The 13,092-nt window shown below is 42.3% G+C and overlaps 1 protein-coding gene across 3 annotated transcripts in view; it reads right to left on the bottom strand.

Annotated features, from left to right (window-relative positions):
- Positions 1 to 776: 776 nt before the first annotated feature.
- Positions 777 to 13,092, bottom strand: part of TNRC6A (trinucleotide repeat containing adaptor 6A) — a 67,086-nt gene continuing 54,770 nt past the window's right edge. For all 3 annotated transcript variants that reach the window (XM_083152932.1, XM_083152934.1, XM_083152933.1), the window contains 7 exons: positions 12,202 to 12,360; positions 10,711 to 10,851; positions 10,509 to 10,616; positions 9,507 to 9,728; positions 6,535 to 6,605; positions 6,316 to 6,455; positions 777 to 5,622 (listed from right to left, as the gene is read on the bottom strand). In XM_083152932.1, the coding sequence (XP_083009058.1) occupies positions 5,256 to 5,622; positions 6,316 to 6,455; positions 6,535 to 6,605; positions 9,507 to 9,728; positions 10,509 to 10,616; positions 10,711 to 10,851; positions 12,202 to 12,360 (1,208 nt within the window). In that variant the 3' untranslated portion in view covers positions 777 to 5,255. The remainder of the gene's footprint in view (positions 5,623 to 6,315; positions 6,456 to 6,534; positions 6,606 to 9,506; positions 9,729 to 10,508; positions 10,617 to 10,710; positions 10,852 to 12,201; positions 12,361 to 13,092) is intronic.

Below are 13,092 nucleotides of genomic sequence, written 5' to 3'. Positions count from 1 at the left end.
CTTTGTTTGAAGAAAACTGCCTAAAAGACATTATGGACTAAATTTAATTGACCATACTATGCAATGTTCATACTTTATATCTTGAGGCCAACTCATCAGAGAAAGACAACTAGTGCACATGCAATAGGAGGGGAGTGTTTTGTTCTTATATACAGGTTTAGTGCCATTGCACACAAGTCTGATTTAACATATCAGAAATGAATCCCCTTCGACTCGGAACCAGTGGCAGCTGTCAAGATTCATTAGGGCTACAAAATGGCTGCCTCCATTGTGAACGGGTTCAACCACATGCTTGGTACAGCTACACTTTAGAAAAAACAGTCTTTAGATAGCATCAATAGGATCTCCACCATTGATGATGATATTTAGAATTTAATCACATACGGGTGATGTTACCTTACGACACAAGAGGGGCCAAAACCACCCAGTTCTGTGAACTAAATTAGGTTGAAAAAGGAGATGAGCGGCAGTACTGATTGGATCAAAGTGCTAGGGTTCCACACTGGTTCACAGTAAGATGCAAAGATACAGAATTACTGGACATTCAATCCACTTGTGATATTCTGGCCCAACTCTTTTCTTCTACATTACAGTTGGAAACACAGGATGCCAGCATGAGAAGCTGGACCTCTACACAGATCCCACTTGGCCAGCCAGTAACCCCCCCCCAATTCGAAATTGATGTGGGTAACTGCTACTCTCAGATACCACATACGGCTTGAGGCAAATCAGCCAGTTTAGAAAAGGTTATGAATAATAAAAGCACAGGAGGCAGATTTTAAGAGCAAACATACTTTATTTATTACATAACAAGCTTCATAAAACAAAAATAAAACAGGAAGCATTCAAGCATTTTAACAATACAATAAGATGCTGTAAAAGAAAAAAAAATACTCTCCGTTCAAGTGTTTGGAGGGCAGCTAAACATTGAGATACTTTATACCTTCGCCTGGGAAGTGTCACAAAGCTAGCTTTGGTTGTTTTTTTTTTTTTTTTGCTTTTTTAATTTTTATTTATTTTTTGTCACTTGTAATCGGGCCCCGCAAAGTGTTAGAGAAACCTGAATACGACTTCTCATAAGCCTCCCTACACAACATTAGTCCTTTATTTATTTCCTCATTGGGGTAGTGGTCCTGCAACACATTGCGTATTAATACCATACAGGATACACCCCCCTTGCTGCCTTCAATAGCATCAGGGCCGGGATTCAACTACAGTACTGTTTGAAATAAGTTACAGATAAAGTGTTTATTTTATTGAAATACAGAAGGCTGACTTGAAATGACCTTACGAGGAACACAGCACACTCATTGGCAGATAAGACTTGTCTAGCTACACAATAAAAAATAAAAAAACACTACTGTGCCAGAAAGCACCGGGAGGAAAAAGCAGGACAAAATGTGCTAAATATCAACAAAATAAAATGCTATTTAGTCACTGCTGGGTTGTTCTTTAACTGAGGTATAAAGGCGGTAAAAGCGTACTCAAGTGTTAATATCAAATATCATTTTCCAAGCGGCTGTGTCCTGTATATTTTTCAAGTTACAAGTTTAGTGCAGGATAGTACAGTTAGGAACATAATCTGGCAGAATCCTCTTGGTGTAACCGTCACCTAAACAGCGCAGCGGCGGCAGACATTCGGTGGCTAGACCTTCAGTCCAACAAGCACTGAAGGAAAATCGCCTAAAGGCCCTGATTGTGGGGGTTCTGGCCACAACATGGCTGCCACTGTCGCATGTAGGTGACGGACAGCTTAAAAGGATTTCTCAGATAGTCTAAGGCTATATTGTTTATATACCAGGAACAAACGCTGAACTGTTTGCCTCATACAACATTACAAATATTACACTTCTCCTCTGATTATTCAACACATTTCACACCATGAAACGCAGTCCAAGCATATTTAAGGTTTATATTTTTTCAGACTGCATTAAAAAACAAACAAAAAAAAAAAGCTTCCAAATTAAGTCACAAGGAGAAAAACGAACTAGTGAAGGCTAAGCAGCGAAACGTACATGGTTTTACTAAATCTCTTAAACTTCAATCAAATAAGAAAAAAAAAAAAAATTATAAAAATGTACAATCATTTTCTATTTGTAAACAGTTAAAAAGCCACAAGTTGATTTGTATCGGCTGACACAAAGCAATCAGAATCAAGGCAATGAGTAAATGGCAATGTTTGCAGAATGTAACGGGGTCACAGGCTTAGTAAATTCATATTTGGGAAACCGTTGCACCAGTGTATGGGTAGAACCCTGGAATTGGTAGAATCATTAATGCACCGTGTGTTAGATCATTTTGCTTTGTAATTAAATTAGGTTTAAAAAAAAAAAAAAATTAAACTGGCATGGTTATCCCAAATATCAATCTGTAATACCCCTAAGTTTGTTGTGCTCCTGCCGTCCCCATTAGTGGCTGGATCACGCATGAACCTATCCTAGGAGGAGTCATAATGTGAACATATGTTATTTCTGCGATTCAAAGGAAATCATTATTACTATTATTGGTAGATGCATGACTTAAAGTGCATAAAATAGAGGCGGCAGCCATTGTGCTAGCAGATCCAATTATCAGAAGACTAAGCTCCATCCATTCACTTAGAAATGGCACAAGTTGAGGGAAAACAGATAGGAGGCCAGTCTTTCATTTCGCTGTTTCCTAATGATCGGATACAAAGGATCATCAGTAATGTTATTGCTTCCTAGCGACAGGATAGGCTGCATTCTCAGTGATGTCACCAAATCCTACTTCGTAAACTGACTGAATTCATATGTAACCAAAACCGCTCCCTTCCCTGCGTTCATATACCAAAAGCCCTTAAGACTTCCTATTCATGCAGGACCTTTCTAACCTGTAGGTGCCGATATCATGAATGGGTCTTACAGCGTATACCTTACAATAAAAAAAACAGGAAAATATGGTATAAATAAATTAGTCATATTTTAAAACAATAACGAATGTTTAAAAGCTGCAGCTCCGGTAATGAGACCTATTACATATGTGCACCTCACACTCCTCCTGCTGCGGATAAGCCCTGCAATGCATTACTGCTCAATCTATTCCTTGGCAAGGGTAAATGAGGGGACAATAGCAGGAGCTATAGCCCTCCTGGAAGGGAAAACAAAATAAAAAAATGGAGTAGAGGCAGGAGAATAACTGCTGGTAACCCCTATTGTCCTCCCCCCAGAAGAATGTGCAGTGGAAGGGTTAAAGGTCAGAATTTACTCCAATATTTTTTTTTACCCTTGTTCAGTTTTTGAATTCTTTGACCAAACAAGCAGAATACCATTTATGGCAACAACAAAATAATACGTAACTTGTTCCGTTTGCAATTAAGTATTTGCAATCATTTACTTCTAAAACATAGAAAATCACTTTTTTTTATCCTTTTTTTTGTTTTTGTTGTACAACACACAATAAATCGATCAGCCCAGTACTCTGTTACAATGTGCATAAATGTGCATAGTTACTAAATAATTGGCTTTTTTAATTAAAAAAAAAAAGACATTGCAGTACATTAATAAAACACGGTCACAAAGCGAAGACACAGCCACGTAGAGAAACAAACAAACAAAAAAAATCAACTATATCTTCAGCAAACCTCAAGACTACTCACTAAAAAAAGACACAGCATCAAAGCAAAATGTTCTCTTTTCTTGTCTTTAGAAAGCTTTTGAGAACGGGTGGGGGAGCATTTTTTGGCAGAGAAGGAAAGTCTTTAGAAATGAGCACGGTTTGTGCTAAAATAAAAACTTTCATTTTTTTGTGTTTTATTTTTTATTACACTGGGGAGAAGGGAAGTGTTACTTATCTTATTATTATTCCTGAGAGCCATGGTGTTTCCCCATTTTCATTAAGAACTCAAAATCACACACAAACTAAATAAAAAAAAAATAAAAAGACACACGACCAAACACTGTTTGACTCCCAGAGATAAAAGCATCCTCAGCACATTTTGTAATTTTTTTTTTTTTGTACATATTTTTAAACTGATGGAAGAGTAAACATTTATTTTGGAGGGGATTTAAAATCCCTCCCCAAAAAGGAAGGAAAAAAAATAAATTGTAAACAAGAGGGCCCTACTAAGGCGCCCCAGGAGGGGGGAAAAAAAAATGCAAAGCCTCTGAAAGTGCTGCCCCCTACTTGCACATGTAGGGCATATGTCACAGCTGTGGCCACTATTGTTTCTTTTATTTTGTTATATATTTTTTTTGGTACTTATGTATTATCTGGGCTCCCATGTTAAATGCAACCCATTTTTTCATACCCCTACTATCCAACTACGCATGGAGTTGATTTTATATAGTGTGGCGAGCGCAGCGAGCCACCGTGCCCGAAGCGTGGTGAGCGCAGCGAGCCCCGCGAGGGGACGCGGTCTCATAAGAAAAACGGGAGTCCAGATATTACATAAGTACCTTTTTTTTTTACATTTTTATTTTTTTTATTTTTTGTAATGTATATAATTTTTTTTTATTTATTTTTTTATTAAAACCATAGAGCGAAATTCTATTAGGTTTTAGTCATGAAAACCTGGTGCAACACTTTATTTTTTTTAATTATTTTTAAAACTAAGTTTTAACCGTCAGTTCACTTTAACCCCTTTCAGCTCTGACGTAGTCAGTGGACCCACCGCGCTGCAAGGAGTCACTGAGCTTCATTCTGAAGCTGGAAGGCAGTTAACACTTTGTAATACCATAATAAGGTAGGTATAATCAAGGCATCTTAGAAATAACAAGCATTATATCACTTATGTTTTGTTTAAGTACACACTAGAGTAAACAGGTACACTTTAGCTGTATCTGGTAATTACAAAACTATAACCAAAAAAAAATAAAAATAAAAAAAAGATACACAAAAACAAAGTGTGACGCACCGTTCAGTGCAACAAGGGGAAACAAAAGGGGCTAAATGGGGTACACACTAGCTTGGACATACAGAGCAGGGTGGGACATGGAAAAATATAAAAGTGGAATTTAAATACAAACAAACAGCTCATTTTACGCAGTTATAATATGAATAGCACTAATGTGGAAGTGTAAATATAGACTTTTTTCTATTTCACATTATATATTGGCCTGCATGTTTCAAGTATTTCAAACTGATATGTTTTGGGCTAAAAGTTTATAATAAAAAAAAAAAAAAAAAGAAAGGGAGAGGGATGGGAAGTGTGCAGAAGAGCGCAATCTGCAGTTTCACACCAATAGTCCGGCCAGGATCTGACCGGTAACAATCATATGAGGTCATGTGTGACTATGCTATATAGGCTCTCCGTTTAAGTGATCAACAGAAAGGAAAGAGCCAACGGGTGATGAATTGCTAAAACCCCGGCTCTCACTGCTTGAGTTTCCCCATAGGCTTGTCGAATAGTTTGGGGTACCCCAGAGAGAAGTGCCATGTAAATCTCCAGTGCCGGAGCCAGAAGGGCCGGGGCTGTTCCATTGATTGATATCTCCGCGGTTAGAGATGCTGTGGGAGCTATCCAAGGACCCTAGCCGGTTGTGCCCAGAGCCCAGGGACTGCCAGCCAGGGGAAGGGGTCATTGACTGGCCTTGTGCAAAGAAACGACTTATCTCCTCTTCACCGGCAAACTCAGCAAGTATAGTAGTGTTCCCTAAAACACACCTGTAAGGAGACAGACAACACGGCAATGAAAACAACAATATTTGGAGTAATGTGAAATTGCTGTTGGCAAATTCCACATTTTCAGTAAATTTGTTGGATGTGTCTAAAACCCCATTGTTATTAAAAAGTCAAAGCTTATTATGTTTTGCACTAAACACCACAAAGGTGTAAAAAACAACTATGGGGTATATCCAATTAATGTGGGATCCATTTTGACAACTTTCATTTGTTGGAATGGATCAGACATGGGCTCTTCAATGCAGCTAAACCAGACTTTCGAATTTTGCTGAGCTGCAGGATGGCACCCTCTTCGCCGGGTGAGAAGCTGCTGCTCATCCAGCCCTGCTGGCGTGTCCGGGTGAGCGATGCGGGAGGCGGGCGGTGCCGGATGAGCTGCTACTGCTCACCTGGTGTAATCCTCCCTATCTCAAATCAGACTTCTTTTAAAAGCGGATTGAAGATTGAAGAAACGGGGCCAAAACCTACTGCATTTGGCCGCGTTTCCCGAAAAGAGCAGGTGGATTGGTGGCTATTTCGCCAATCCAAATGGGTTCAATAGCCAACAGATACAGGAACACATCTGTGGAGAGAAGCATGGCTCAACTCTCCTGCCTTACAGAACCCATGAAGGCAATGGGCCCAGACCTACAGCAATGAAGCAATGCATACAAAAGCCAGAGGATCACCACTTACATGTGCAGAGACTTTTGTGCCTTTACTACCTCTTCCTTGGAACTGTAACGGACCAGAGCAGTACCATGGGGCAGGTTCAGGTGGAATGTAATCAGAGGCCCATGCTGCATGCACAGAGTACGCAGGGTGGAGCCATCAATCTGGAGAGAGATACTGGGGTGGTGAGTACAGGAATATCTTATAACACTTTATGCTACATAATAAGAAGCCTTCACTCACTTGAGGTGTTAGGTTTTTCAAAACTAGCCAATTTGTTATTCTCCCTGAGCTGTTTTCACTCCAAGTGGAACCTGAAAGAGGCAAGAGATGTATTAAAACCATGTTGCACTGCAGGTGGGCAGATGTAAAATGTGCATGGAGCAAGTCCTAGCCAGTGTTAGACAAAGCCATTCAGTTTTTTTCTTGACACACAAAAGCGGCCAGTATTTTCCCTGCATTGCAAAAAAAAGACAAAGGCATTTGTATTACAACTTTAATTTATTGCATTTTTTCTTTTGCTTTTACACCTGACACTAACACCTTTATGTACCAAGTGTAAGAATAAGGGGGTCTAAATACTTTCCACTACATAAAAACAGTTATCGCCAGCTTAAGCTGAACTTTACTTTATTAGCTAAAGATGTAAGCCCTAGCAGGAAAGAAGGATTCAGTATTAAATCCCAGCGTTCAGAATCCTGCCAAGGGGGGGGGGGGGGGGGGGGGGGGGGGGGTAACGTGGATCCCTCCCCCCCCCCCCCCCCCCCCCCTGCGGGCTTGCTGCGCTCGCCACGCAGCGGGCCCGGTGCCTCGCTACGCTCGGCACACTAATTTATTCTCCCTCCGGGGGTGACGTTGACACCCCCGGAGAGAGAAAGTGTCGGGATTTTGGCGATCGGGATTCCAGCGTCGGGATTCTGAACGCCGGGATCCCGACCGCCGGGATTTACACTGCATCCCGGAAAGAAAAAGAACACTCCCTACCTATCCAAGCTAGTTAGGAGACAGGAAAAAGACAAGAAGGAAGAGGAGGAGTGAGGTTATATAACACCAGGTGGGCGGGCCCTAGTTAAACATCCTATCCAAACTAGAGGCATGATATCACAAGGTTATGGCTGCCATGGGGCACGTAGAAGAAAGTAAAATACCTGGTGAGCTTTCATGCTTAAATACTTTCTTTTTGAAAAAGTATCATCTTTACATTATAATAATAATTTGAAATGTCTTGAAACATTGGGCCTTATTCTAATTCCATCACTCCCCCGCGTGTTCACACCCAGACGCTGGGTGCGAACACCACAAATTGCTTCTTGACCTTCCCGTTCGCACCTAGCCGTGCGGGAAGGAGAGACCAGCTGTGCCCATGGGAACGCCCAGCGTTTCATGGGCGTTCCCATGAAACCTGTGGGCATTCCCATTTAAATGTGCCAGTGGCGCGGGTTTGGGGGGCGGCAGCTGACATCAGCGGATGTTAGCTGCCCCTCCGCCCACTTCCTGCACAGGGTGCTCGCAGATATAAGACACCAGAGAGGTGTCTTACATTGGCGTGCACCTTAGAAATCATTCAATGGTCAACAACCATAGAATGAGTTCGCCCCCGCACTCAACACTGTGAATGGATGTTATGCTTAACATCCATTCGCAGTGGTGCGGGAGAACGAGGTGTTGGGGCGGCCGTTCGTGTGGGCAGATTTTCGTCCACAATTGAAACTGCAAAATTCGCAGCTTTGCGTATGGACCAGAATAAGGTCCGTTGTTATGAGACATGACCTTTGAAGACAAGAAAGTTTCTAAAACTGGATAACGCAAATCATTTAATCTTGTAGAGGGATAGGGCTCAGATTATTTTCAGCTTAATGCCTTTCTGTCTGGCCTGACTGGGTATTTTGTAAAAAGAAACACATCGCATCGCCTCATGGCGAAACACATCGCCTTGCAGGGCTCGCCACGCTTCGGGATCGGTGGCTCACTACACTATATAAAATCAACTCCATGCCGACATGGATAGTGGGGGTATGAGCATACTAACTATAGTGGGCGCCCAACTAACATATAAGTACCGATATTTTTGCATATCTTCTAGAGATGTTGGCATTTTTTAGCAGATATTTTGGGCATCTCTCAGAGATGTTGGCACACAAAGGGTTAAAGATCTTCAGTACCTTTATTTACAGTCTCTTATATAGCGCAGCAGATTCCGTTGCGCTTTACAATAGTACCTTGTCCCTGCTTAAGACCTGGTAGCACTGGAGTTGGGACAGACCTAATTTGCCCCTTCAAATATGGCTATTATAAGCAAAGTCTTAGTTGCTGCAGGTACAAGCCATCCTTATCAGGTTTAGGGCCCAACAGGTTAAACATCGTGTTAGCTAGTAGATTTTCAGGGGGCCCCTTACAAATGATCTCCTATTAAATGTACCAAGCAGTCTACGTTCTGGAAACTTTAATGTGAATCTGAGGTCTATGGTTTAATATCTGAACATGCAGGTCAATTTGGCTGTATACACGAACCGCATGTTCAGCGGGTCCCGGTGACATCACTGAATGATACAGTACATGTACCGATATCGTTCAGTTTGTACATCTAATATCGACCAACCATACTGTAACCAAAGATTAATAGGAAAAACTGCCATAGCAATAAAAACTAAGGGGGGTATTCAATGTCAGGGGCACGGTTGTCGAACTAGCGCGACAGCCATGCCCCTGTCCCATTCTTGCTTTGCTCGCCTGGAGCTCGGCAGTCGGGATTCAATGTCCCGGCCGCCGAGCAGTAAGGGGCGTGGCCACGAGCTAAGGACGGAAATAGACGAGCTCCGGCTGGGAGCTCGCCTATTTCCGGCTTTTCTCGGCAGAACGAGCCCCACAGCTTGTGATGCCGGGCTCGTTCTGCAGAGAACCCCTGTTCAATGCTGTCGGGGAAGACAGCATTGAATAGGGCCCCGCAGCCATCTCCCCCGTCAGGAGATGGCTCCGGGAGCACGACACCCATTGAATACCCCCCTAAGAGGTGAAATCACATTTGGTCATGGGGAAGGTCGATATTAAAAAGGTCGACATGGGGTTTTTCACCTTTCTTTTAGCTGAAAGGTGGTATTTCACGCCCTACAATCAAGTACGGCGTGAATTTAAAAAAAATACCCATGTCGACCTTCAGGCCGTGTCTACCCAATGATCCATACCCTTGAAAGCGCAGCATTATGACTTGTTCTTACCTGGCGTGTATCTGGAGTCGGAAGATCCCCACCCACTACCTAGGCGCAGTGAGCTGTTATCCCAGGAGGATAAAGGTGGCTTCTGACCGGTAAGCCCTGGGGGAGGCCTGGACGGAGCACTGATGCTTTTAGATGGCAATGGGACTTTCCACAGCTCATGAGCCAGAGAGGTGTTATTAACAGAACCAGCAGACCATGTTGGTTTGGGATCACTGTTTCTAACTGAAAAGAATAAATGTAATGCTTATTAATGCTTTATTACATGCCACCTAGAGCCAGGAAGTAGCCATTATTAAAGGCTAAACTACTATTCCTAAAAATGCAAGCTATGGACTTGCTGGTGGCATCAATGACATGCTAAGCCAGCCAGTCATGCAGTCTTTGGAAATTACCATAGAAACATAGAATTTGACAGCAGATGAGAACCACCTTGCCAACCTGGTCTGCCCCCTTTTTTTTTCGTATATCCATAAAAAATTTATTGGGGAAAATAAAGTGTACATAAGCGAACAAATTATGGATCACAGGACATTTCATGACAATATACCAGAGAAGGAATATCAAAATAGAAAAGGTAAGCCATTGATTAATGAGGTTATCTGGATATGTTCGGAAGATAAAATCTAATGCCTATCCCAAGCCTGTTTAAAATGGCTCTACTGTATGTGCCTCTACCACCTCTGATGGGAGGCTATTCCACTTATCTATTTTTCATCAAATTTCCCCTTAATCTTCCTCCCTCTAGTTTCAGTGCATGTCCTCGTGTTCTGTTGCTCCTCTTCCAGTCTCCCTTCTGTACCTTGATAAATTTGAAAGTTTCTATCATGTTTCCCCTTTCCCTTCTCTAAACTAGTGACAATGAGGCACTACTAATATAGCCAATAAGGCGACAAGGAACTAGTAAGCTCCTACTATTAGGCCAGTCTCTCAAATACATATGCAGTCACAGGCTAAATGATCATAATGTTTTCTCATCAGACATCCATATCCCTGATGCTGTACCTGAAGTGCTTTGTGCGGTACTGCTGTGGGAGACATTATAGTTGGAGGCACGAATGGAGGACCAGGCACTATTTGAAGGCAGCGTGGTGTTCAGAGATGAGGATGACCCTGAGAAGTAACGAGCAGTATTTCAGTGACGGAGGGAAGATCAGAGGAGGGGAGGAGAGGGGGGGGGGGGGGGGGATTCGTGACTACTACTCACCACTGTTTCTGTCCCTGAGGTGGTCCACACCCCGCACAGTATTAATTGACATATTATTGATGACACTGCCAGGAGTAACATATGGGTCAGTTTCTGGGTCAATGTTTGGATATCCTTTCCATGGCTCACCAGGACGGAATTCTGCAACAAAACACACTGGGGCTTTTAGCTTACTTCCCACGGAGGGATAAGGAAATGTCTGCTACATAAGCAGTATTACAATAATCCAGCATTAGAATCCTAACCCTCTGTGCTACTGATGTACTGGGTAATAACAGGCTATGTTAGGCCACATACACACTGAATGTGGTTAGCACACAAACATCCTTATAAAAGTTGTGTGTGCGCGCGCGGCGCACACACACACACACACACACACACACACACACACACACACACACACACACACACACACACACACACACACACACACACACACACACGTGCTATATAGCTCTAGTTTAAAGTAGAGCTTTCAAAATCAACCAATATAGTCCAGGTTCTAAAGGTATCAATGCAAGAGTCTAGATAGTTATACCCCTTTCCGACTGAAGCTCTTAAACTGTATATTGCCAGTTTTTTAGCCTTTTCAAACGGGTAGCGCTACAGTGGGAAAGCTACCGGGTCACAACTGTGCCGTTCCCAGCCGAAAAATGGACGTGGCCTCAAGAAACTGCCAGAAATAGTCGAGCTGTGGTCGCGAGCTTGACAATTCCCGGCCGCTCTCGGCAGAACGGGCCCAACTGCTTGTGAAGTCGAGACTGTTCTGCTCAGATTCCTGTTCAATGCTGTCGGGGAAGACCGATTTGAATAGGGCCCTGCTGCAATTTTACCATCGGGAATAGCGGCGGGAGAATGAAGACCCCCCTAAATCTCTGTGGTTCATGTACTGTATACCCTTTTATTTATTTTTGAATTACGTACCTGTAATATAATTTTTATTGGTTTATCTTGTAATGCCATATATTTCGTATTTCAATAAAAATTTAAAAAAAATGTGTAAAAAAGCTGTAAAATGAAATACGGTACCCATTGGATAACAAATTAGACAGAATGAGACATTGACAGACAGACCGGAACTAATCGTCTGTCAATGTATACAGCAAAAATGAACCACTGCTGCACAACATTGAAAGATCCACTTGGGGGGGAGGGGGGAGACTAATAGCAAAAGGCTTGCCTGTTCTTAGCCTGCATCGTAAGCATGGCAACTGAAGCATGAGTTTGACTGGAGAGAAGTTCTAAAACCATCTCATCTCCTATTTTACAGGTACATGAATCCCATTTTGAACATCTGATGCTTTTCATTTAAAGAACAGTCTGCATTGTGAATTGTTTTGTTACTTGGAGCCTGCAACTTCCCCCTTCCACTAATTAGCCTGTTGAGGAATTTGTGCAAACACCAGCTGACCCAAACTAGTGTGCGCAAGCATACATGGCCCATAAAGTTGATTCTGATTCTGAAGAACGCTGTAAAACAGAAGCTCTCACCTGGTGGCCAGTTGACACTGCTGGAGCCATTTGGCGATTTGGCACTAGGCCAGCCGTCCCCTATAGATCCCGGAGGGCTGGGTGGAGAGTTACTGCTGTTCATGAAGTCATAAGAGCCAAATGGAGAGTCTTCGGGCCTAAAGCCACTTGAAATAGCACCTGCGCAAAACAGAAAAATCCCCAGATTGTAACAAGATCAGCCGACCATAACAATTGGAATTTTACCCATTCAGATCAAAAGTACATGGTTTACAGGAGAACCAGATATTACACAAAATAAGTATTTCAAAACAAATCAGTATTTACTTTTATAATTATTACAAGCATAACATTAAAAATGATGTTTTGCTCCTCCATGGAGTATTGTAAAGGGCATTTGCCTGTGGTGAACAGCATCGTAACAAAGAGATTAATCACAAAGATTAAATTGCTACGCTGTGCAGGGTCACAGACAGAGAATGACTGTTTAAAGATTAGGTTTAGACACAAGTTGCACAAATATCTGTGGATTGAGACTTTAAAATAGAGGATTTGGTAATTACGGGCCACCAGGGTGCCAATGTCACTGGCCTTGGTTTGTCCTGGTTTGGCTTGCTGGCAAAAAGCAACATGAACGTTGCAACCTGCTATAAAACTACCACCAATACTTGTTTGACAAGCTGAACTAGCTGCTAGACACCAACCACTGTGGAGCTTTGTTCCTGCCTGCCACTGTGGTAACCAACTACTACACAGAGGCGGTGATCGACATGCAAGGTATGTGGTTGTTATTTTTTAATTATAAAATTGTGTTAGGTGAGTTTAAGCTGTTCTTTTTGAAGAAATTATAACAATAGTTCAATGACCTATGCAGAGGTCCAGAAAAGTACCAAACATGATAACATACACAAA

This window comes from Crinia signifera, chromosome 7 (genome assembly GCF_055691185.1).
Source record: "Crinia signifera chromosome 7, ASM5569118v1, whole genome shotgun sequence".
Lineage (NCBI taxonomy): Eukaryota > Metazoa > Chordata > Amphibia > Anura > Myobatrachidae > Crinia > Crinia signifera.
The sequence above is the reverse complement of the archived record's forward strand: the minus strand, read 5'-3'. Positions and strand labels throughout refer to the sequence as shown.